Here is a 25,885-nt window from a genome sequence, read left to right on the forward strand (position 1 = left end):
CCTAACTGATGTCCATGCTCCCCATTTGGAGAAAGATCAGCTGACTGGAGCAGCACACTCCACATAGGAAGACAGGAAGGAAAGTGAGGTCATTAGGCTCAAGCCTGGGGGAAGGGACTCACTTCTGGTAAAATGCTCCTTCCAAAAGCAGCTTTGAATAGAAAAGAGTTACCACACGGCAGAACCCACACAATTAGAATAATGTATGAAAACAGTACAAGAATGGGCCCTATTCTGTTGTTCCCCAGTTCTGTAAGGTAGCCATAAAAATAAAAGCAGCTTTCTAAACTAATCCTTCTGCTGTATCATAGAATAAAAGGACTCAGGGTCCCTAGTTTTCCTAAAGGCAGGAAATACTCTGAGGGGCTTTATCTAGCAGACCTTAGGCAGTAAAGTTCTAGGGCCTTACTCTTTCTCTAGGAACCAAGGATTCTTCTGAAGAAATGGTAAACAAGGTGCAAATGAGGAAAGAGAAGGTTAGCTGATAACAAAGAGAACCACAAGGGAGAAAGGCATGGATAAATTTTCATCAGACACACCAAACACAGCCATACAAGGCACTAGACAGCCACTAGGAAGGAATCATTCACTCCTCTCTGCAGGCCAAAATACCCAGGAATCAGGGAGTTTGTAAATGCACTGGAGGTGAGAAGAAGGTTCTTAACAGCACAGGAGTTTAAATGTTAACAAAAATAGGAGTTGTTTTCCTAAAGAAGCACACGACTCTCAATAAAATAGACACTCTCAACTACCTGAGTTAACATAAGGGGAAACAACTGTAAACAACAATAATAAAATCCCTCATTGTTACCTTTAGAGTATATTATATGAAATTTCATTAAATAAATTTCCATTCTTAATTATATTTTATATAAACTAATATTAAAATTAATTAATTTTTCCTAAGTATACACTGTAAGGTAGCTAAAAACATTCTGAGTTAGTGATTATGAATCTGGATTTAAACGTTTACCAAACAATCAGTAAAGGAACAGTTATATGAATACTGTCCCTAAAAGTGAAGGAATCATTCTTATTCTCCACAGATGAAACACTAGACACAAGACTTTGGGCATTCAGATCATGACCCACATCTGACTGGTATATATCACTTACCATTTAACGGACTGTGAAAGAGAAGGGCCAATAGCATTCAAGCCAAGTAGTTGAATAGCCTTGGCTTCTCAAATATTTCCCCATTTGAAAATCCCTCCCTAGCAATTTTAGTTGGGTCTGCCATGGCCACACACACCTGCCTATTTGGGTGACCCGAGTCTTTGTTCTTCATGGTCTCATATCCAGGCACCCGGGGACGTCGGCTCATCTGGAGGGCCACCAGATCCTTCATGATTGAGTTCAATGCTTCCTGTTCGTCTGCAATGAAAGAGAGTACATGGGCTAAGATACTTTAATATGGACCATAGGTAAGTGTTGAATCATGAAATTGTACACCTGAAACTAATGTTACGCTGTATGTTAACTAACTGGAATTTAAGTAAAAACTTAAAAAGAAATACAGAACAGCAAATTACTATCACAAATTATATGACTAATACTCATGGAGTTCTGCCCAGGTAAAATGACAGACCCTGTAACTATAATCACATGTATCTGATGTCTGAAAAGTAGATAACTGAGGTCAGAATATGGCATCTTAAATTTCAATGGATTCTTAACAAATCTCATCAGATTTCTGGCAGCAGTATTTACCAATTCACAGTGGCAAGGGAGGTGCTCAAAGAGGGCAATTTCTTCCAGTGCCAGAGAAACTCAACCAGGAAAAACAGATGAAAAGTTGGAGTGAACAACAACACAGTTCTGTGTAGTAGGGTACTGAGTGAAAAGATGAATTCATGGAGAGCTGATAATGGGTCAGAGTCACACACAGACTTATTCTTAAAGCATCCCATGTAGAAGAGCACATTTAAAAAGGTACCAAGCAAAAAAAAAAAAAAAAAAAAGGTACCAAGCAAGGACCTCAGGTAGCTGCTTTGAATACAAGTTGTTTTATTTTTTATTTTTTAATAATAAATTTATTTTTTATTGGTGTTCAATTTGCCAACATACAGAATAACACCCAGTGCTCATCCCATTAAGTGCCCCCCTCAGTGCCCGCCACCCAGTCACCCCCACCCCCTGCCCTCCTCCCCTTCCACCACCCCTAGTTCGTTTCCCAGAGTTAGGAGTCTTCCATGTTCTGTCTCCCTTTCTGATATTTCCTACCCATTTCTTCTCCCTTCCCCTCTATTCCCTTTCACTATTATTTATATTCCCCAAATGAATGAGACCATATAATGTTTGTCCTTCTCCGATTGACTTATTTCACTCAGCATAATACCCTCCAGTTCCATCCACGTCGAAGCAAATGGTGGGTATTTGTCATTTCTAATGGCTGAGTAATATTCCATTGTATACATAAACTACATCTTCTTTATCCATTCATCTTTCGATAGACACCGAGGCTCCTTCCATAGTTTGGCTATTGTGGACATTGCTGCTAGAAACATTGAGTGCAGGTGTCCCGGCATTTCATTGCATCTGTATCTTTGGGGTAAATCCCCAGCAGTGCAATTGCTGGGTCATAGGTTTTACAAGCCTAGTCTTTGAAAGCCCCCCTCCCAACTCTTTACAAGTTTATAGGCCTTTTGCTTCTTACAGGGAAGCCAAAAGGCAGTTCTATTGTTTTTCTTCCCTAACTGACCAAGCAATGAATTGTCTTCTCCCTTATTGGCATTACTTTTAATCCCCTTTTCCTGAAATAGCATAAAGTACTAGAATTCTCATGCACTGAAGACAACTGGACAAAACCCAGAATCCAAACCAGCCCAATTCTGTGTTTTGCAGAATTATCCCAGGTCCTTCGAGAGATCCTGGTCTACTCAAATAGCATTTGGGAGTTGAAAATAAACCTGTTGATCTGGAAAGGAATATGAAAGATGAGTTGTTACACATGTTCTGGTGACAGCTAAGTCACTTGGGGACCCAGGGCACACCTTAAAAGAAGTACAAGAGACTCCACCCAGAAAGCACTTATCTTTTGTCTTTTGTCACTGTGCCTTGGAAATGTTCTAACACCTTGTGGAATAAATCGGGGCTATTTGTCTCTTCCCTCTTTTTAGATCAAATGTGCTCAGGCGCCCTACATGCCGTCTGAGGAAGTGCAGGAAAGGAAGACGGTGCCCATGTGGAGGTTTCTGTCTACTCATAAAAGTAAAATTAGACTTAACATGTGCAGGAAAGCACTAGTAGAGTAGCTTCCCATCTAATTCCATTTCAAAATATATACCAAAGTGTGTATGAGAGTAGATGTAGAACCAAAAGGATAAATCAATGGGAGAGTGAATGAAAAGGAAGTGGGTATCTACAAAAAGACATGTCAAAATTAAAACATGTACATCCCAAGATAAAGTCATAGTGAAAAACAAACAAACAAAAACATATGTCCCATCAATTATTTTATATTTTCTAGTGATTTCCCTATAGGGCCCTTAAAGAAAGAGAACTTGTATGATATTTTGTTTTGTTTGTTTTTGTTTTGTTTTGTTTTTTAACCTCCCAAACAAGGTTTAAAAATTAGAGCATAACATCTAAGCTAGGAAGACTGGCTTATATACATAATACACACAGGCTTATATATTAAGTTGGCTTATATACTATTTAATATATATGTGTATACAATTTTGAGGCCAACTGTAACAGTAAACTGGGATCACATAAAGAGGATTATGACTAGATAACTGTTTTCTGAGGCACATTCAGGGCTATTCCTAACCGGAGAATACATAGGAGTTTTCAGTATCAAGGTAACCACCCTGTAATTTCTGTTGTCTCTATTCAGATACTGAACCAAGATGGATGTGAATACATACACAGAGACACAAAACACACATGCTTTTCAAGTCAAATCCATGACAAGCAGGACTACAGAATCATTTCTAATTTTGTATAAGATGATGCTATTATAAGAGCTGGTTTATCAGGTTGACAAATTCAGTTTCCAGGAAGCTAACCAATTCCTGGCATTACTTCATGGATAAACTTCTTTGGTAGTTCCAGTGCTGAGAACACACTAGAGGAATAGTTTGGTACTATCTCCCAACACCCAGAATAACTGACACAAGTGACACAGGGTTATAGAATCTGATTTTGTGTCAAAGTTGAAAACACTGCTAGAGGCAGGCAAGTTCTTAAACTGATACTTCGAGGATGTGGATAAAGACAGGAAGTAAATCAAGTGGCTCTTTTAGGCATTTCTTCCTGGATTGAGATTTTAACTGAATTATCAGAACTCCAATATGGTATTCCTTAAAAATAAAAACAAACAAAACTTAAAAAAAAAACCAATAGAAGCTTTCTTAGAGTGCAGCAGTCATTTATATGCACTTTGAAGTCAGAAAGGCCTGGATTTAAGAGGCTTTGAACAAATCACTTATTCACCCTAAACCTCAGTTTCCTCATCTGTAAAATGGAAATAATAAAAGTATCTCACAGATCTGTTGTGAGAGCTAAGGGAAAAAGAACTTACAAATTATTCCTCATGGTACCAAAGTAACACTTAGTAATGCTTAAAAAAATGCTGGCTATTATTATCAATGGAAAAAGGTTGGTGGAAAAGACTGGATACTATTTAATCTACCCTAATACTTAATTTTATTCCTGGATTTTTATTAGTCATTAAAAATACCCATTCACTGAGTACCAGTATGTAATATACATTAGATAGTTCTGAAAGATACTTTAAGATGTTCAAACTTTAGGGGTAAAAGGATGAATGACACCCAAATACAAGGTGACACAAATAAAGCGATTGACTTAGACAATATATAAACTAGAGTACATAATCTGGCATGCGTAAAAAAAATTTTTTTCAGTGAGTAGCAAGCAGTTTTATAGATGATTTTACATAATTATTAACAGAATAAGGATTCTTTCAGAAAATCAAGCTGTTCTAGCTATGTGAGAGCTTAAAAAATGAACTGAAGATGAGAAAGGACCTAAAAGCAAGTGAGGGGACTGAGGGGGAAAAAGTAGGTCAGGGGCTGATCCTCAATGAATAATAATCCTTATCAAGTAGAGTAGGAAGAAGGTATGCTGGCAAAGGAGGCTTTAAGAGGTTTGGAAGAAAAAAAACCAAGAGTGGCACCACAGAAGTCAGGACCAAAGAAGGACAGTGGCAGGCACAGGCCAGGCAGGCCCAATAGAATGGCAGAGGTAGAAACACAATTTTAAAGGGAATCAAGAAGCTAAAGATTAAAAGGAAATTGGAAGTAGTAGAAATCAACAATTCATTTGTGAACTTTATACATGAACAACTTGAGGCTGGGGTAATAGTGTGCTATAACCTTGAAAATATTTCCTGAGGATGGGGGTGGTTTGACACACTTAAAAGCTACCAGGAAGAAGCACAGAGGAAGAAGTTAATTCTAGAGATTAAGGGGTTATGACTATAGAGGGAAGGAGTATTCACAGAAAATAGAAAAGAAAGGATCTATGAAGTAAGGATTAGAGTTTAGGCTTGAAAAGTGGAAGCTCTTAAGCAGTCTTAAGCAGATAGCTATCCATAATTATTCAGCAGTGTGCACTTTTTTCTTCTTCAGATACCCTGAGCTATGGTCTGGGGGCTGCCAGGAAATATACTCCTCTCTACTTAGCTTCAGCATGAAGTCAATCTTCCAGACTGAACTATTACTCTATCTAAAAGTAGGGTCTTAAGGCATGCCCATTTATGAATTCCCTTGGCTAAAAACCCAGAAAAGTTTCTAGTAGCACCATGTCCTTCAATAAACATTGTTGTCCTATATAACATCTGTTTACTATGTCAGACACTCTCCCTTTTCCATATATACAAATCCCCAAAGTAATGTTCTAATTGTTTTCACTTAACTAACAATGTTATTTCTTTATGTGGCCAGCACTTTACCTAGCACTGCCAGATGGTCTGATCACACTGCTCACCCAAGAGACGCTGTTTTCAAAGTGTCCCTGGGTCACATTTTACTATCTTAATCTCATGATATTTCATATTCTCCCACTGATCCACCTTGTCACCTTGTCAATACCTGGGGAAACATCATTTTATAGTAAGTACAAGGAAAAAGGCCCGAGCCTCATTCACAAGAAACTTTTTATCCTTCATGGACAATGGTAGAACCTTTGCTAGATCTCAAAGTCAAATTCTGATTTTTTTTCTGTTTCTGGGATATAACAGCCCTTCCAAAGTAACTGATGGTTCAAAATGTATTTATTTTTAAAGATGTTATTTATTTATTTGAGAGAGTGAGCAAGAGAGAGATTGAGCACAAGCTGGGAGAGAGGCAGAGGGAGAGGGAGAAGCAGACTCCCCACTGAGCAGGGAGCTCAACACAGGGCTCAATCCCAGGACCCTGGGATCAAGACTTGAGCTGAAGACAGATGCTAAACTGACTGACCCACTCAGGTGCCCCCCAAATTTAAAAATACATATTACAAAGTAATATGAGTATCTTCCTCAGAAGAATCAACATATCACCACTATATTTTATTTTTACATTTAATGAAATTAATCTAAAGGTCTAGAGACTATAGGATTATGTATGTCAACCCCAAAACTATAGAATTGATCTCTCACTCCTGTGCACCGGTACATAGTTTTAACGAATTACCTACACCACCTCCTTGCACTCACTTGTTTACATGTTTCTGGTTCACCTTACCTTTTTAAGATAACTTCTTAAGGACAGGAAAAATGTAGATACAGGGCCTAATACTGTTCCTGACATGTAAGAGACAATAAATGGGCAAAGACTAGCTTACGTAGACAGAACCAAGAAAATTGCTCCTTATCCTTTGTGTAGTCCCCTAATATTCACTTAGCTATTTACTTTTTATAAATGCCTAAAATTCAGTTTTAAAATCTAATGGTCAAGGGCACTAGGTGGCTTAGTTAAGCAATTGCCTTCAGCTCAGATCATGATCCTGGGATCCTGGAATTGAGCCAGGCTCCCTGCTCAATGAGGAGTCTGCTTCTCCACCCCCCTCTGCCCTACCCTGTCCCTCTTCCCCACTCCTGCTCGCTGGCACAAGCTCTCTCTCTCAAATAAATAAAGGATTTTATTTGAGAGCGAGAGAGCGCAAGTGAGTACACAAGCCAGGAGAGAGGCAGAAGGAGAAATAGACTCTTTGCTGAGCAGGGAGCCCAATGTGGGGCTTGATCCCATGACCCCAGGATCATGACCTGAGCCAAAGGCAGACACTTAACTGACTGAGCCACCCAGGCACCCCTAAATAAAGTCTTTGGAAAAAAAAAAAAAAAAGAAATCCAACTGTCATTTAAAAAAATACCAGAAATCTAGACAACACATGGCCATGCTGAGTCATTAAATTGTGACCCCAATTTCAATTAAAACAGCTGTTGGCCAGTCTACACAGGAGGTCAGGTTCTAGACAAGCCAAGTTGACACTGGTCTGACTGGGAGCTCACAAGAGCCCTGGAACCTTAGAGACCCAAGGTGCCTATAAATCACAATGATTCTGACTTCTAGCCAAGCTATCAAAGCAGAATCAACTCATCCTTAATCCTATACCCAGTTCACTGTAGTTTCCTGTAACATTTCCAAGTTGTTACACGTTTTTCAGTAACACTTCCCACTAAGTTTCAGACTGCATTTATAAAAAATCCAAATGTACACTAGTGAATTAGTCTCAAGCATTAACAGCATTTGCCACTATAATTACTAAAACTGGGAGAGAATTCTAGTGTGACCAAGAAAAATGACCAGTCAATCCCAATTTTTTTAATAACCACATAATATCAAAGCCAAAAAAAGAAGCATATCTCCATATTCCCTATTATTTACAAGGATAAGTGTACTACAGGGGGATAAGTATAGTTTCCACTAAATATTTACCGGGGCTAACAGCCAATATAAAATCTAACCCGTTTTTATTACCAACCCAAGTTGTCAAACAAGGTTGAATCTGGGGCTTTGAACAGCTCAGGAAAGTATGACTGTTAATCAAAAAACCTGAAGGGCAGGGACTCAAATTAGTTTTGGTCCTTTCCTCACTGGGCTGAAGTTTAACAAATATAATGAAAATATTAATAAGTCTGTATGTCTTTCTTATCAACCTCTTGCTGTATTATAGTTTACTCAGAACCACAACAACTAAAGCAAACTAACCTGGGAATTTTATTCATCATACACATCACCAAAATGGAAACCAATATTTAAAAGAGTGACTGTGTATATATGTGTGTACACACATATCCTTGCTGAAACTTTTATAAGGTAAATTAAAGATCCAGGCTCTGGAAGCATTCAGTATTAGCTCTAATTGCATATCAAGGTCATCTACAAAAAAGAGAGTGTAGTTACAAAGGGAACCTGCTAAAGAAAGTAAGGCAATTTCTTTATGTAAAACAGACATGGGGACAAATAAGAAAGCAGAGTTCCTGGTCCTTTTTCCTGGTTCCGGCCCCTATGTATACAGTCCCTTTCTTCCCCATCACTGTCTCTCCAAAAACTCATACACTTAAAATAGTTTTTAAGTATGTCTTGAAATGTGAAAACAGGCTGACAACTATTTTCATGTTGGACATTAAAATGCAATCAACAAATCTGGACACTCTGATTCAGCAGTCAAGAAAGTGGGGAGTGGGAGTCTGCCCATCCTCAAGTATTACACATTCCCTTTTGGGCCTTAACACTGCCCTCACAAGACAAAGAGGAAAGACCATCACAAACAGAGGTTCACAAACCAATTCAAGGACTGAGTACAATCATCAAATTCCAAAACACAAGATAAATGTTTGAAGCCTGGGGAGGACATGAAGAATAATGTGCCCCATTTATAGTAAATATTTGGTATTTGTTGAATTATTTTTTAAAATACCAAGCCTTACTGGGTTCCTTTTCTGCTTACAGTCACAGGAGACTTACCCCAGAAAAGCAAGCACTTTTAAAGCAAAGAACGGGAAGGAAACCGTACTCCCAGCAAATGAACAAACCCATCCTTTACTGTACAAGGGCAGCGTGAAATAGAACAAGGCAATTCATTCAAAGGCATAGTGTAGATACAGGCAGTAAAACAGTATCTGCCCGATGTAACACAGCATACACTTAACTTTTACAAAAATGACCTGACCTTGCTATAGGGCAAAGCAAATATTAACGTTCCCTCTTCTCATGCATGGCACTTCAGATACAGCAAATGCCTTTGCAAAGGATCCTTTCACTGACTCCTTGGTTATTTAGGACAGTACCAAATGCTTTGCAAAACTCGTGATTGTGGACGACAGTATCACAGTAACTCATCCGAACAAGAGAAGCAAAGTACATCTAAAATGTTATCTGTTTCTTAACCTAGTCCAATAATCATTTGCTAAATTACCAAGAAGGACAACAAAATGTAATTCAGTGTAAATGCCGCGTGTGGAAGACATCAGAAGCATTTCTTAGATTACATCTTTACAACAGAAATTGCAAGTATTGATAAAAAGGAAATGATTTCATAGATTCTTTAGCGCAGTGAACGCTTGCTTCTTTTAAAAGTTACACAATTTCAGGGATACCGTTAAATAAAAATAATGGCTGTAAAACACTGCAACCGGATTTTTCAAAAAGTAGGATGTGAATTACAGCTGGCAGTCCCCTACCAATTCCTACCCTCCAGCAATCTGCGTGCGGCTCTCGTTTCTCAACCGCGGCGTTGATAACAGTGATTGCCGTTTTAATCATCTCGCAGCCTATCTCCCCGCACGCCCTCCCCCCTGCGCTGGGGCGCGCACAGGGCTCGAGAGCAAGCCCCGGGAACTCTCGCTGGCCGGCCTGTGTGAGCAAAGGGAAGGAAATGACACAGGCAGGAAAAAAAAGCAAATCAAGGAAAAGACACAACAGCAGCTGGGCCTGCACCAGCCTCCAGCCCGGGCCCCACACTGAGCCCCCGCTCCCCCGCCCTCGGGCTCGCGGGCCGGCTCGCTCGGGCCGGAGCGGGCTGCCCCGCCGAGCACGGGCCCTCGATCCCGCCGCCGCCTCCTCGGGATGCGCCCGCCGCGCGGCCCGGAAGGAGGCTGCCCAGCGGGCTCCGCCGGCCCGGACCGCCCCGGCAGGCCGGGGAAAGCCGAACCCCCGCCTGGGCCGCCGAGCCGCGAGCGGGGCGGGCGGGCGCCGGCAGTCCGCAGCCCGGGCCGGGTGGGCTGTCCATGCCTGTCAGGCGGCGGCCCTGGGTCCTCCTCCCTCAGCCCGGGGCGGGGCGACGCGGAGCAGCGCGGGCACAGGCCGGGGCGGTGGCGACACTCACCCATGGTGGCGATGGCGGCAGCGGCGGCTCGGGCCCGAGTGTCACCTCCGCAGCCGGAGCTGCATGCCGGGGGCCCGGGCGGCGGGGACGGCAGCGGGCCTGGCTCCGCGCGGGGGGCGCGGGCTGCGCTCGGGGCCCCCGCCGCCTCCCCAGGCTCCGGCTCCGGCTCCGCCCGCGGCCGGGCGCTGTGGCATGGGCAGGGTGGCCCGCTACATCCCCGGCGCTCCTCGGCTCGGCCCAGCCCGGCCTCGGCGGCGCCGCTCGGCCCGCCCGCCCGCCAGTCTCCCAGTCCCGCAGTCGCTCCGTCCGGCCACCGTTCTCCACCTCAGGAACGCTCCGAAAAACAAACCGCTGGTCGCGCAGCTCGCCCCCTCGCCTGTCACTCACCGCAGCGCCCGCCAATCCCAGGCAGCCGCTGGGCCTTCGTGCCACCCCCACCCACTTCACCAGCCAATAACCGGGAGGAAATCGCGGCCCCAGTCGCCCCCCCGACCCCGCTCTCTCCCCAGCACCCTCTCGGTCGCCAGCTAATCATCAGCACCACACGATGAACCAATCCCGCCTACTCTAGCAGGATGCCAATGGGCGAAGCCAAGGCCGTTACCGAGGGCCGTCTACCGCCTGCCAATCATCGGCACAGCACCCGGTTCACTCTCGGCCGGCCAATCACGCAGAGGGCGCTGAGCACCCGCCTCTGCGCATCCCTCGCCGTCTCGCCCTCCCTCGCCCCGGGAGGTGCCGGTTGCTCCAATCACGGCTCGCGCGTGAGGCTCCGCCCACATTCCCACCTCCCGGCCATCACTAGGGCTCCGCGGGCGCGCGGGCGCGCGGGCTGGCGCTGTTCCCCTCCGGCTACTTTGGGGTTGGAGTTTGGGAAAGCGGCTGGGGGGGCCGCCGGCCTCTCGCCGTCCCAGCTCTCGGCGGTTCGGACGGCCCGTGAGGCCGGCGCCCTGCCCTTCCCTGTGCCCACGGCGGGCGCGCGGTAAGCGGGGAGGGTTCTGGCTCCGAGCGCTTCCCGGCGCGTGGCCACCTCCGCCGCCCGATCCCCCGACAAGTCCTCCGGTCCGGACGCTGCGCTAGCAGGGAGGCAGGGGGGGCCTCCTACCTCCGGGCCCACACCCTCCGAGGGGCTCGGGTAGTAAGGGAATGTGGGTCCTCGGAAGTCTGGGAGTTCCGCGGCTGGCCAGGGCCCAAACCAGCCAGCGGCAAAGTCCGAGAGGGTCTGTTTTCTTTAGTTATGAAAGCAATACGAGCTCTTCGAACTAAAACTGAAAAAAAAAAAAAAAAAAAAGTCCACCCCAGAGATAATTTTATCTATTTCCTACCAAGATATACAACGTTTGACAAAAATGGCTTCAGATTGTTTGGTAGTATGCCTAGAGTTTATTATAAGTGTTTTCCCGTGCTACCGAAATATTGTTCCAAAACAATCGTACTGGCTGCATATTTCAAAATAGAGAATGACCATAATTAATTTCCCCAACCCCCATTGTTCATTTTATACACCCAGGTCTTCCGATGCCAAGTCCATCACAATTAATATGGGCTCCCTTCCTCTAGTCCCTATTCCAGTGTAATATAAATCAGACGCCAAAATAATCTTCCTCTGATGCCATTTTCAACCATCAACTAAGAACCTTTATTGGTGGCTTTACCCTGGCTGTCAAATCTCTGATGAATTACCTTGAACTCCCTCCCCTCTTTCTCTACACTCCTTTCTTCCCCCTCCCCCTTATTTAATCAGAGCCCTTGTCCTGTTAGGTTTGTTTGTTTGTTTGTTTGTTTTCCTCCAACAAGCTTTTAAGTGTGTCATTCTCCCACTTGACTAGATCCCTACCCAGTTTATTGTAGTTCCTAACTATAATAATCTCTCTTCTGGGAAGGAGAGAAGGAGTAAAGGGGAAAGAAAATTAGTAATTATCAGTCATTTATACAATGCCAGGCACATCATCTCATTTAATCTTTCCAGTAACTCTGAATTAATACTATTTGCATTTTAATGATAAAAATGAAGCTCAGAGAAGTTAAGGACCAAGTCCAAGGGGTAGAGCCAGGATTCACACCAGGTCTGTCTGCAACCCAAAGGTCACGTTCTTGTACCAGGCCAGTATTTCTCAACTGCTTTTTCATTATCACTCCTCTCCTCCCCCAGGAGAAAATTCTGAATTACTTAATTAAATGTGAATTCTAATGAGAGAAATTAAATGCTAAGGAATAAGATTTCATCAAATAGGGTTGAGCTCTGAAGTCTATATACCATTGTATTATCTAAGATTTTTTTTTCACCCCTTAGGAATCATTTTTCACCCCACTGGGGTATCACCCTGGCGAGAATGTGTGTAGTAAGCCACTGCTAGAAGTCCTCATCTCCCAATCTGGGGCTCATATCTGACCCTTAATTTTACTGACCTGTTAGATAAATATTTTAAAAAGACAACAAGTGGGGACACTTGGGTGGCTCAGAGGTTGAACGTCTGCTTTCAGCTCAGGGCGTGATCCCAGAGTCCTAGAATCAAGTCCCACATGGGGGGAGCCTGCTTCTCCCTCTGCCTAGGTCTCTGCCTCTCTCTCTGTGTCTCTCATGAATAAACAAATAAAATATTTTTTAAGAATTTAAAAATAAATAAAAACAAAAAGACAATAAGTGGAAATCTAGTACTTACTCCATTGCCTATATGGTTTATTCAGCAGCTTCTCTTGGAATGTCTAAAACACAGCTCCAATTTCACAAGTTTCACACTGAACTCCTTATACTTTCCTGCTCCCCCTAAAATACCCTGCTCTTCTATTTTCCCAATTGTTGAAATACAAACCTAGGAGGAGTCTTCCTTGGTTTTTCTCTTTCCCTAACATCCCTGTATCAAAGTCTTCTCACCTCTGGTTTCTTTTCTTTCTTTTTTTTTTTTTTTTTTTCCACCTCTGGTTTCAAAACGTATCTTAATCTAACACTTCTCACCACTACCATCCTTTTTTTTTAATTGTTTTTTTTTTTTTGTTTTTAAGATTTTATTTATCTATTCATAGAGACACAGCTAGAGAGAAAGAGGCAGAGACACAGGCAGAGGGAGAAGCAGGCACCATGCAGGGAGCCTGATGTGAGACTCGATCCCGGGTCTCCAGGATCAAGCCCTGGGCTGCAGGCTAAGACCGCTGCGCCACTGGAGCTGCCCCTCACCACTACCATCCTGGTCCAAGTTGCCACCCTCTCCTGGATGACTGCCCTCATCTCCTAACCCGGTCTCCTCTGTGGCCACCTGAAAAATGTTCTCTACACAGCAGCCAGAGTGATCCCTATAAAATGTAATTCAGATCATGCTATCACCCTTCGGTTAACCCTCTAATGGCCACCCATTGCACTAAGAATAAAACCCAAACTCCTTGTCGTGGTTTTTCAGGCTCAATAGGAGCTGGCCCTGCCATCTTCACCTCCTTTCTACCTCTCTCCCACAATTACTCTTCTGGCCACACTGCCTTCTTAACATATTTTGAACCTACCAAGTCCAGGACCTTTGCACTTGCCATTTGTTCTACCTAGAATGCTCTTCCTGAAGATGTTCCCATGGCCAATTCCTGCATTTTATTCAAGTCTTTGCTCAAATGTCAACTCTTCCGAGTTTCTAAGCACCCCATCCAAAATAGCCTCTCTCTCCATCATTCTTTAGCCCCATATTCAGTCTTATTTTTCTTCATAGTGACTAAAATTGTAGGTGTGTCTTTCCTCTATAATGAACATAAGCTATGCAGCAGCAGGGATTTTGTCCTGTTCACTGCCTTATCCTATCACCAGCACTTAGAATGCTTGCACATAGTAAAGAACTACAGTACAACCATGTAAGTCTTTAATCAAAAAACAGCATTCTGATTTTCCCTCCTTCTAGCAACTGCTTTCTTTGAGGGCTTCATTTCCATTGTCTGTTCCTTAACTGGCCATCTCAAACATTCGCATGCTGAAGTTACCACACTAGACTTTCTTCTGAGCTCCCAAGATATTATCCTCTAGCCTCCAATAGATACCTCAAATTCTACAGGTCCCAACTGAATTCATCATTTTCTTCCATAGTTCTGTATTTCCTCTGCCATCAACACTTTCCCAATTTGGACCTGTGAATTCTCTCCCTTAGAGAACTTCCTCTCCATTTCCCTGTGTCCATGACTAATCTTAACCATGTCACCAATCTGTCCATTTCTCTTCCATCCTCAGGTCCACCATCCTACTTCAAACCCCATGTAACAGTGTCTGCTGACATCACAGGGTGATCTTTCTAAAACTCACAACTGAGGGCAGCCCAGGTGGCTCAGTGGTTTAGCACCACCTTCGGCTCAGGGCGTGATCCTGGGGATCCAGGATCGAGTGAGTCCCACATCGGTCTCCCTGCATGGAGCCTGTTTCTCCCCCTGCTTGTGTCTCTGCCTCTGTTTCTCTCTGTGTCTCTCATGAATAAATAAATAAAATCTTAAAAAAAAAAAAAACCGCACACCTGATTCTGTCATGCTCTGCTTAAAACCTTTATAGTTTCCTATTGCCCTTAGGATAAGTGGAATACCTGGATGTACTTAAGAAGGCCTTTCAGGACCCAGGCTATGCTTCTCCAGCCACAAGTTTTTCCACTTCCCATCTCTGCCAACCCCATCATTCAGATCTATGTTCTGGCCATGGGGAACTACTAGAGTCCATCTTACCTCTCTATCTCTGCATCTGCTATTTTGTTTTAAACACTCTTCTCCTCCACTCTTCCCCACTCCTCTCATTCTTTCAGGAAAGAACTAAGACTGAACATCACTCCCTCCAGGAAGCCCTTCCAGACAAATACTCACAATTCTGGGTACCAGGGCACCTAGTACTTTCTTCATCAAATCACCTGTCCCACTGTCGTAATTGCCTTTAAGGAAGTAAGCATAGAGACAGAAGCTGTCATTCAAATTGGTATGCCTAGCATCTTTCACAGTACATTCAAAAAACAAGTATTTTTTTTAATGAGTAAGTGAACCTGAACTGGGGATGTTAGTAGTTGAATGTGATCTCCACAAGTGTGCCCTTGTAGTTGTGTATTTCTTCTCTTTCTATACGGTTTCTCTCTTCACCCTTCATTTTCCCTATGTGAAGCCTCCCATCTGGGCCATGCCTTCTCAAGTCTGTTCCCCTGGTTTTATAGAGTAGATGCCCCTGGTTAAATACTAAAGCCATACCTGACCCCAAGGATCACAACCTGCCCCTAATGCTTAGGGCCTCAAGCATCCTATGATATACCAGCTGAACACTTTCTTTTTTTCTTTCCAGGGCATAAGGACACTTGGACACTAGATAGGGAACAATAAACATGAATGAATTTTCAGGAATAGCTCAATGAACTTGGTATAAAAAAGGAAAAACAAGGGGTACCTGGGTGACTCAGTCAGTTACGAGTCAGATTCTTTTCTCTCTCTTTTTTTTTTTAAGATTTTATTTATTCATGAGAGGCACACAGAGACAGAGACATAGGCAGAGGGAGGAGTAGGCTCAGGACCCCAGGATCACAACCTGAGCCAAAGGCAGATGCCCAACCACTGAGCCACCCAGGCGCCCCAAGGGTTAGACTCTTTTCGGCTTAGGTCATGATGTCAGGATTGAGATTGATTCCTGTGTCAGGATCCAGGCTAGGTGTGAAGCCTGTTTAAGATTCCCTTTCTCCCTCTGCCCCCTAGCCCTGCTTATGTATATGTTCTCTTAAAAAAAAAAGTTACCATCTGACTTGATAAAAAAATTTTTTTAATTTTAAGATTTTATTTATTTATTCATGAGAGACAGAGAGAGCGAGGCAGAGACACAGGCAGAGGGAGAAGCAGGCTCCATGCAGGGAACCCGACATGGGACTTGATCCCAGGTCTCCAGGATCATGCCCTGGGCTGAAGGCAGTGCTAAACCACTGAGCCACCTGGGCTGCCAAAAAAAAATCTTAAAAAAAAAAAAAAAAAAAAAGATTTTATTTATTTGAGAGAAGAGAGACAAAGAGAAAGAGAGCATGGCAGGCAGAGGTGGGGGGCAGGAGGGGAAGGAGCAGAGGGAGAGGGAGAAGCAGACTCAGGGAGCCCAAAGTGGGATTTGATCCCAGGACCCTGAGATCATGACCATAGCTGAACGCAAACACTTAACTAATTGAGCCACCCAAGCACCCTGATGACAATTCCTTTAATTCAGAGGTAAAGAATATATTCAATCACCAGTTCAACCAGTTATTTTATCTGCATTGTTTTTTTTTTTTTTTTTTTTATGATAGTCACACAGAGAGAGAGAGAGAGAGAGGCAGAGACATAGGCAGAAGGAGAAGCAGGCTCCATGCACCGGGAGCCCGACGTGGGATTCGATCCCGGGTCTCCAGGATCGCGCCCTGGGCCAAAGGCAGGCGCCAAACCGCTGCGCCACCCAGGGATCCCTGCATTGTTAATGAATGATATGTATACCACTGAAGATTTTTACAACCATGATATTTTATATATTACTGACATTAACTAATAGAGAAAAATTGCTTTTCATTTATAAATTCCACTTTAAATTTATCCTAAGGAACACTTTGCAAGTGAGCAAAGATAAGTAATGTTCATTGCAGCATCCAGGATACATTGTGAAGTGAAAAAAAAACAAAAACTCATAAAGCAGAAACGTACAGGGTGATCACATTTCAGTTTTTAAAAAATGTTCATTCAAACTTAGTGGGGGGAAAAAGGCCAACATTTATTGAGCACTTACTATTGCCAGGCACTCTTTTAAGTGATTAACATAGGTTAACTTACTTAATTCTCAAAATAGCCCTATGAGATAGGTACTATTATCCTAATTTTATAGACAAAGAGGTGCAAAGAGGTTAAGTTCTTGTCCAAGGTTTCTGGCAATTAAGAGTTGAAATTTGTTCCCCAGTAGATTGGTTCCAATAAGTAGAATACAGAGTAGATTGTTAATGGTGGTTATATTTTAGGAGGAAGGGAATCCCTCCAGTTGAGGTTCACTTACTCATTCAAAAACCATAGATGTTACCTCTTTCACATGGACAAAAGAAAGACAAGAGGAAAAGTAAAAACTACTATCCTCCTCAGTGTCTGGGGAGGGCATAAGGAAGAAAGCGGTTTGGGTCAAAACTAGTGTGGTATCTATCCTAACACTTGCCCTGGCCAGACCTACTGGGTCATTTATTTCCTCTTCAGAAGGGTTCCAGAAGTGTCCCCAGCAATTCAAATAAAAGTCTACAAGTTGGGGTCTCTTCGAGTGTGAAGTTTTATTGACTCTTGTGCTCTAAGTATCAGAGAGTAAAGCAAAAAAAACAAAACAGAAAAAAACCCCAAAAGAGTAACTCAGCCTATGAATTTCCACTGTTGGCTGAGGCCTCTGGCAGAAGGAAGGCAGCTATGTACCACGTGAACGCTTCCTGTAAGAGTCAAGGCTATGGATGGAACCTATCACAAATACTTCCATCCCATGGAAAGGTCACTTGAAAGTGAGCCGAAGCCAGCTGCAAGGCATTGAATGATTCTGTCTGCTAAGACAATGACCAAAGATAAGGCAAAGGCAAGCCAAGACCAGATCTCATTCTTTTGACTTTAAGGTATGCCTGACTCCTGGCCTCTCACATGCTGTCTCCCTAGCTGGACAATAATGTGACTTGTTTTCTTTTTTAAAAAATGTTCCCCCTGATTAAATATATGATTGTTGAAAAGTGACATCACCACCCAGAGATAACCAGTTTTGAGATTCTGATACACTTCCTTCTAGTCTTTTTAAGTCCATAGATAAAGTATGACTATATTTTAAAATTTGGATCATACTATACAGAGTTTTACATCTTTGTTTTCCATTTAACATTACACTGTAAACATTTTCTGACATAAAATATTCTTTAGAAAATAATTTTTAGTGGCAGAATAACTCATATTCTCTCTGCTTAACTATTCAGTTAAATAGTTATTTAACCTATGTAGCTAAGGGTCTCGTTAGCAGAGTTAGAGGCAGTACAGGTCCAAATAAGGTTTCATTTCTGCCTTTGCCATGCTAGCTGCAGGAAAGACTGCAGGGCACCACCAGGGGTCAGTGCAGAGCCATCCAAAGCCCTGCTGTAAGAAAACTAGTTACAAAAATCCTTAAATCCTATCTATTAGAGGACTATTCACAAGTACATGATTAGCCAAGTTCCCTTCCACAGTAGGCTCTCCTGGTGCAGACTTCTCAGACCAGAAATTAGGAGATTCTTCCAAATTATATCATAATTATAATCAACATTTACAAAACAGCTATTTTTATAAACCAAGATCAATGTAAGATGTAGTATTAGGCCTATTCTCACCTGCTTGCTATGTGACCATTTGTGCATAAAATTGGCCTGATTATTTCAGTCTTGCTGTGAAAATCAAATAACATAAGAAAGTATTCTATAAATTACAAAGCAGCACTTAAACTTTAAATTGCACTATTTTAAGAATGTGCTCATCAGATATTTTGATGAGTTATCTCCTATAAAAACTAAAGAATGTGAGGCACCTGAGTGGCTCAGTCAAAGTGTCTGGCTCTTGATTTTGGCTCAGGTCATGTTCTCCAGGTTGAGACTGAGCCCGATTATCAGGCTGTGTACTGAGTATGGAGCCTGCCTGGGATTCTCCCTCTTCCTCTCACACACACACACACACACACACACACACACACACACACACACTAACTTTTAAAAAACAAAACAAACTAAAGAATGCCAGGTAGTATCATGATTATGAAGTGAGGTGGAAGAGCATATGCTTTGGCATTTTCATGGATTATTTCATTGTTTTTTTTTTCTTTCCTTAGCCTTTGCTCTCCAACTGCTAAAGTCATCATGGAATTAGTAACCGGTTTTTCCTAGAAGCTGAAGTTATTATTTATAGTCAGCCAATTTGGATTTTGTTCTTTTCCTCATTTACCTGAAGCTCCTTCAGGAAAATTATTCTGATCTCAGAAATGGTTTAAACAACTTAAGAGTAGGTAAATAACAGGGATCAAAAAGCCATTCCAGGCCTGACATATTTAATGGGCTCCTGACATATTTAATAGGTGATTGGCACTCCTGGTCTTTCTAAACTCAAAAGTGACACTTAAGGGGAAAAGGTATAAAGGGCAAAAAAAATAAATAAATAAATAAATAAATAAAGGGCCCTATTTCCCAGCTTGCCAGGATCTGAGTCAGTCCTTCACCCTTCCTTCTATTCTCATTTCCTCTCCAGTTGCCAATGCCCCATCATTTGCCAGCAGGGATGAAAAGGGGCTCGAGTGGGCATTCTGGTAACCAAGTAGCTTTGAGAACCAGCTTGTCATCGCCTCTCCTGAGAGCAGTCCAATATGCTGAAAGGTCTGCTCTGATCAATCTCAGAACACAAGGGGGTCTGGATGAAGCAGGGCCTGGGAGTCCCTTAACATTGGCACTGGATTTCCTACTGAGTTAGAGCCTTAAGCTCTTTGGCAGAAGGAGGGCACAGAGACCACACGAAAATAACAAGGATGCATGTATAGCTCCTGCTGCCCTAGGATAGCTCCAGCAGACAGAAGTCCTGTGTCTGACCTCAGAGGTCCTATGTCTTAGAGCAGGATCTAACACAGAGTACCAACTGAACAGTTTGTGCTCCTGTTTTTTTTTTTTTAATTTTATTTTTTTTTTAATTATTTATTTATTTATTCATGAGAGAGAGAGAGAGAGAGAGAGAGAGAGGCAGAGACACAGGCAGAGGGAGAAGCAGGCTCCATGCCCGGAGCCCGATGCGGAACTCGATCCCAGGACTCCAGGGTCACGCCCTGGGCCAAAGGCAGGTGCTGAACCGCTGAGCCACCCAGGGATCCCCTGTGCTCCTGTTAAATACAGTTCCTGGTACATAAGTGTTTGACAAATACTATTTGCATGACAAATGACACATTTGGGCCACCAGACCAGCACAGAGTGGTGCCTGTAGAGATCTACATTTCTCTGGTCAATTAAAAAAAAAAAAAAAAAGTCCTGGGACTGGAGTAGTGGAACTAAACCTACAGACTTCAAAGGAAGTCAAGAGGGTCCCAATAGCTGGATAAAAACCCAGGAAAATGCAAGAGCTATACACTATGAGTTTAGCAACCCAGATCAGTTATATTATATAAGAGCAGTTTCTAGTACAAGGGCCTTCAGGGCACCTGCCATTCCCACAAGGGCCAACTTCCTAAGATCAGAATCTGATTAGCTGGTTGGCTCCACTTTGCATCCAGCAGGGCTGCGAGACACCAGCAGAGCTGACAAAGAGGCCCCATTGAGATGCAGTGACTCCCTTGGCCACAAAGCTCCAGGTCTTGATTTTATGCCTCCTAACCTGCTAGGCCTCCAATCTGCTTCAATCTCAGAGTTGCTGCAGAAGCCTATGCTCCAGAATGAGCTGCAGGTTGCCTAGGAAGGACCCCAGGGGCACAGAGAGCCTGGTTACTCAATGTTGTCATAGACCTGGATCACATCTTCATGGTTGCCAAGAGCCTGGATGAGAAGGGCGGCCTGCTCCAGGTCAGCGTCAGCCAGCTGCACCTTTGTGTTGGGGATGAATTCTAGTGAACAGGACACAGAACACAAGCCCAGGGAGTCCAACTTCTTCCTCACTTGATGCAGTGAAGAGGCATCACATATAAACTAGGGACAAAAGAAAGTCAAGAGGTGAGGAGCCAAGAGATAAAAAGGAGAAAGCCAGTCAGAACTTTGCAAAACCTGAATGGAACGACTATAATGATAATTCTACTAGCAGAGATACAGTTTTCAGACTTCTGAATCCTTCTCATAGTCCTCAATAAAGTAAGCCCTATCCAGTATTCATGTAATAAATGTTTGTGCAATATGTGAACTCTTTATGTCACTTGTACCCCAGGGCACAAGAAAGAAGAAACAGAGAAGCAAGCCTTAACACATCTATTAGGGCTCTCTCAAAAGTTCACTAAACACTAAGGCTTCATACTCACTTTAAAAACGTTCTTTTCCTCTTCATCTTCAGTTTCCTTGACATCTTCAGCTCCTGCTTCAATTGCCAGCTCCAGGGCACGCTCTAGGTTCACAGCTTTTTTCTCTCTGTCCTCCACTCCAACCATGATCACCCCCTTTTTGTCAAAAGAGTGGCGAGCTCCATCAGCCATCATTCCCCTCAAAGGAAAGGAAACATACCAGATTAAATGCCTGGAGACACTTCAATCACCAAATAGCACTACATTCTAATACTCTATTTCTCACCCAGCCTTTGGAGTTTATACATACTTCTGAAGGAGAATATGCAGCTACCCCTGGGCAAGAGAAAAACCCAAACATACCCCCATCCCCTTCTTTCTGCCCTGAGTGGAGTTTAGTAGATACAAAGACGTCATCATTTAAGATTCCAGTCTTGGTGGTACATTTTAAGACCTGGACATCATATGGCTACAGATAGGGAAAATGGAACAGAGGGCCCCTCCTACACTTGATGAAAAAGTCTTTTGGATCCTGCCTCATACAGAATGAAATAAGGGAGAAGAAATGATCATTTCTTTGGATTCTACAGATGAAGTATGCTTAAAACTTGAAACACCACCAGGAACAACAGTTCTTTCCTTGCAAAGATTTGGAATCTCAAGGCTTCATACCTTTCTACTCTCCCCAGACCTATACCTACCCATTCTTGTTCAGGATATGTCTGATGTCTGAATAACATTTGGAGCCACTGTTAGATAATGCCTCAATGAGCAGAGAAGAGCCACCAGGGCCTCGGCCCTCATACAGCAAATAAACATCCTTGGCTTTCTGCAATAAACAACATGAGCACATTTTCCTGTTTCTCAATTCCTTCTTGCATCCCAGCCCAGAACACAGATACTGACTCGATGGGATGGGCACTCTGGGGTACAGCTTCAGGTTTCAAGTCTTTCTTGTTGTCCCCTGCCTCTGAGAGGTGACCCTTTGGGACCAACTTTTGAGGTAATTGCAAGTATGACCCCTTACTGGGAAGGGAGTCTGTTTCTCTGGTCCCTGAACAATCAATTAGCCATCACCTCGTTTCATTTCCTTCCTGTCCCAGCTGAATCTCACATCTAACACACATACCAGCCCCCACAAACCCACCAAGACTCATCCTTCTACACTCATCCTGCATGAAACCCACTTGCGAAGTCTCCTACCCCTGGGGTGCTCAGTATTGCTTTAGGAAATAGCACACCCAGGGCCTATCATAAGAACCACTGAAAATAGTATGGTCACAAAATTCAAACAATAGATCAACAGATTAGCGACTAATCTAATAGGACCTCCCATGCCACCTCCACTTATCCCTTGCCCACAGATCTGACCTTCACCACTCTCTCCAAGCACCCTGCCCTGCTGCCTTTCCAGGAACCCTCAAATGACAATTTCTTCCTTCTTCTTTCACAAAGGAAATAAAGGACCACCAGGTATGTGAAAATCCTCTACTTACACTTAACTGCATCACAGCCTACATGAAGGCAGTGTGTATAATGGTTAGAGACTAGGTTCTATGGTCTGTCTGGTTTTAAATCTGTAATTTTCTTGACATTATCTTGACTTGGTCACCTAATCTTTATGTGTCTCAGTTTCCACCTAAAGTTGTTTTGAGGATTCAGCGAGATGATGTATACAAAATTCTTATCAAAGTGCTTGACCTAGAGTTAGCACTCAATAATTATTAGCTATTAAGATGATTATTACTTCCTCAGATGACCTGGGCGGCTAGGTCAGTTGGGCATCTGCCTTCAGCTTGGGTCATGATCTCAGGGTCCTGGGATCAAGCCCCATGTCTGGCTCCCTGCTCAGGCAGGCCCTTCTTCTTCCCCTCTCCCTTCCCATTCTCTCTGTCAAATAAATTAAATCTTAAAAAAAAAAAAAAATTACTTCCTCAAATCCTTCCTACTTGTCCCAGAGGAAGAGATGTCCTCTCACCTGGGCTCAAAGACAATTCCCATAACTGGTCTCTATATCCTTGCCCCTCTCACCATCACTGTTGCTCTGTTTCCCTTTCTACTGGCTCTTCTCCTTCAGGGCATAAATATCTGAAAAACAAACCCTTCTTCAATCTAACATTCCCCACACTGTGCCTGTTTTTCCTACCCTCACCTCACACTCTGGCTGAATAGTCCTAGGCCGTCTGGTTCTGTACATTATCTACTCATCCTATCCTTGATTGGGCTCCCAAAACCAATGTCCAAAGTCAGAGAGACACCAGAAGGCTCTGCATTGAGAGTATCAACCACAATGTTACCCTTCTTTTTGATAATCTAAGGCCTGTTTGGTGGCCTTTCAGACATGGGCCCTGGAGGGGCTGTGATCAATAACAAGAAGTGAAACTGAGGACATACCCTCATTTTAAGCGATGCTTCAATCGTTGACTTGGGCATGTGCTTGCTGCGACACACCTCTAAGATGTTGGCCAGACTGCTATTGAGCTCAGGGTTGGGGCCTCCTTCTGAGAAAGAGAGAAAAGACTGGGTGAAGACACCTCATTACAGCCAGGAGAAAGAAGGGCTTTCTGCCTCTCTACCCTCCCCCAGCAAAAAAGGTAGAAAGTCACCACTTGTCTCTCAGTTAATTTAGGACATTTAATCAGTGTTTGAATGGAATATGGAGAAGTATTTTGGAAAATAAGTTTCTAATTCACTCTGTAAGGATGAATATCTTTTTGTTAGGTTTCAGAGACCACTTTGCATCAGATGAAGAGGTAAGGGATGAAAATGGTACCAAAACTTCCTGGACTTATTAATACCCCTTGTTCTGACTCTATTATTTTGTGTGTAATTACTGAAATGCTCATATGACAGCATGTAATCATGCCGTCTCTCGGGGTGGGGGTTTTCCTCATTATTCTGTGTCACCAGTGCACATAACAAATACTCAACAGTGTTGATCTCACTCAATATCAAGAATTAGAAGAAAGCAAAGAGAAATATCAGGCGTGAGTTCTAGGGGTAGATTAGTATTTACTGAGTGCCTATTATGTGCCAGAAACCTCCATAAGGTGGGTACTATCCCTGTTTTATAGAAGGAAACTGAAACTGAGCAAGGTTAAGCAATTTGCTCAAGGTCCTACAGTCAGTAAGTGACAGGAACCAAGTCTTCTTAAGCCCAAAATCCATGATTTTTACAGGACTCTTTCTCCACTCCTACAGGTATCGAAATACCAAAACAAAACCAAGAAAGGAAAAAAAAAGCCTTCTTGTAGTGGCTACACAATGGGAAAAGACATGGTTGCAAACTTACCTTCTGAGAAAATGTGTCTTGGGAAACTGAAGCTGGGCAAGTAACAGCTTTCCTCAATGCCCCTGCCACAACTTATGTGCTACCAGAGGTGGCTAGAGGGTTCGATTGGTCTCTTCAGGCAAGATACCCAAGTGACCTTACTCTTAGGGTCTGTTTCTATGAAGTACCCAGCTACACACTAGAATGAAGTCACTTTTACCATTATCATCCTAATAGCAACTCCCCGCCAAACAGGCAGGCGCTCAGCATCTGGAAAGGCGAGTGGAGTCCTACAATGTCGGCAGGTCTTTTGAGCGTTTATGAAGCGGGCAACGGTGTTCAGGAAGGACCAAGGCTCACGGTGGTCACTGATTTAGCTGTGGGCGCAGAGAGGGCAGCAGCGGGTGACTTACCTTTAACTGCCAGGCGGATGCTCAAACAGAGCTTGGAGAAGATGCGACTCCTTTCGGCATCCTTGGGACCCTTGATATGCCGGACTTTGGACCACTTGTTGTGCCCGGCGGGGACCGCCGCGGTCAGGTGCAGCGTCCTGCCCGGAACGGGGATGCGGCCCGTGGGCTCAGGCTGGGAGGCCGCGAGGGTGGGAGGAAGAGCCGCCCGGACCCCGGGGCCTCGCGCCCCCCACAGGCACCCGGCAGCGACCCTGCTCAGGCTTGAGGCGGCCCAAGTTGCCATCGACCCCGACCTTGGACCAAGGTCAGCAAGAGCAGCCAATGAGCGGCGGCCAAGGTCAGCCCGTGGCGCCCGTGGCGGGAGCAAGCAGGTCCTGAGCCTGAGGCCGCCTCCACCCGCGTCCACCCGTCACCAGAGACCTCGGGGCTCAGGCCGGCCCGGGGCGGAACGCGAAACACCCGATCCCATCCCCGGAAGCCGGGGTTGAGTGCCCTGGATAATGTAGCACACTTCCTTTTTCCCGGTCCGTTCCAAAAACGCGCCCCCACCGACCGCAAATTCCGTTCCGCCTCGCGGTACCTGCTCCTTCCTCGCACCTGTGCCGAGCTGGGGTCAAGGCGGGAGCGACTCTGAGAGTCCAACTCACATTTTTTAGCTGTAACGAAGAGTTCACTTAGGAATTTATTATTATTGTTCTTGCTTATTATCCAAGCTACTTTGTGATGGACTCGGCATTCTCCTCTTTGTACCTTGCCATTTTAGAAACATCACATTGCGCCTAGAACTTTCCCCAGTTCCTGTATTCAGCACAAACCTGGGTCTTTGCTGATCCTTGTTCCACTTCACTTCACCTGGCTAAGTTTTTCTTTTTCTTCAAGATTCAGTTCGGACATCATTTTCCACCTAAGAAAACATTCCCTAATTCTCCAGTTGGGCTCAGATGCCCTACTTTGTGCTCACATGACCCTTCATACACGCCTATACCCTAGTAC

The 25,885-nt window shown here is 43.8% G+C and overlaps 2 protein-coding genes across 5 annotated transcripts in view; both read right to left on the bottom strand.

Moving 5' to 3' along the window:
- The window catches only part of MAP3K3 (mitogen-activated protein kinase kinase kinase 3), a 69,789-nt gene extending 54,677 nt beyond the window's left edge, over positions 1–15,112 (bottom strand). Inside the window, exons 1-2 of one of the 3 annotated variants that reach the window (XM_072781195.1) lie at positions 15,094–15,112; positions 1,253–1,374 (exon numbers count right to left, since the gene is read on the bottom strand). In XM_072781195.1, the coding sequence (XP_072637296.1) occupies positions 1,253–1,348 (96 nt within the window). In that variant the 5' untranslated portion in view covers positions 1,349–1,374; positions 15,094–15,112. Of the gene's footprint in view, positions 1–1,252; positions 1,375–10,278; positions 10,603–10,882; positions 11,014–15,093 lie in introns of those variants that run through there. The other 2 variants (XM_072781196.1, XM_072781197.1) reach the window with 2 other exon arrangements.
- TACO1 (translational activator of cytochrome c oxidase I) lies at positions 11,645–25,397 on the bottom strand. Of its 2 annotated transcripts, none has more exons than XM_072781209.1 (5): positions 24,893–25,397; positions 23,603–23,709; positions 21,910–22,037; positions 21,230–21,407; positions 11,645–15,158 (listed from the first exon to the last, which is right to left on the bottom strand). In XM_072781209.1, the coding sequence occupies exons 1-5, from the start codon at positions 25,173–25,175 to the stop codon at positions 15,129–15,131; spliced, it is 726 nt and encodes a 241-aa protein (XP_072637310.1). In that variant the 5' UTR covers positions 25,176–25,397; the 3' UTR covers positions 11,645–15,128. The 2 variants fall into 2 exon arrangements, with proteins under 2 accessions (XP_072637310.1, XP_072637309.1); XM_072781208.1 differs by lacking the exon at positions 11,645–15,158 and adding an exon at positions 16,967–20,906 and having other exon boundaries at positions 24,893–25,396.
- Between the last annotated feature and the right edge of the window lie 488 nt (positions 25,398–25,885).

The sequence above is a fragment of the Canis lupus genome, chromosome 16 (genome assembly GCF_048164855.1).
Source record: "Canis lupus baileyi chromosome 16, mCanLup2.hap1, whole genome shotgun sequence".
NCBI classification, from domain to species: Eukaryota; Metazoa; Chordata; class Mammalia; order Carnivora; family Canidae; genus Canis; species Canis lupus.

Bases quoted from the DNA above. Each gene is read 5' to 3' on its own strand.
- TACO1 (XM_072781208.1), bottom strand. From the start codon at position 25,175: ATGGCAACTTGGGCCGCCTCAAGCCTGAGCAGGGTCGCTGCCGGGTGC. The intron at 23,710-24,892 runs GTAAGTCACCCG...TCTCTTTCTCAG, and splicing joins CATCCGCCTGGCAGTTAAAG to AAGGAGGCCCCAACCCTGAG. The intron at 20,907-21,229 runs GTGAGTATGAAG...TTTTGTCCCTAG, and splicing joins AGGAAAAGAACGTTTTTAAA to TTTATATGTGATGCCTCTTC.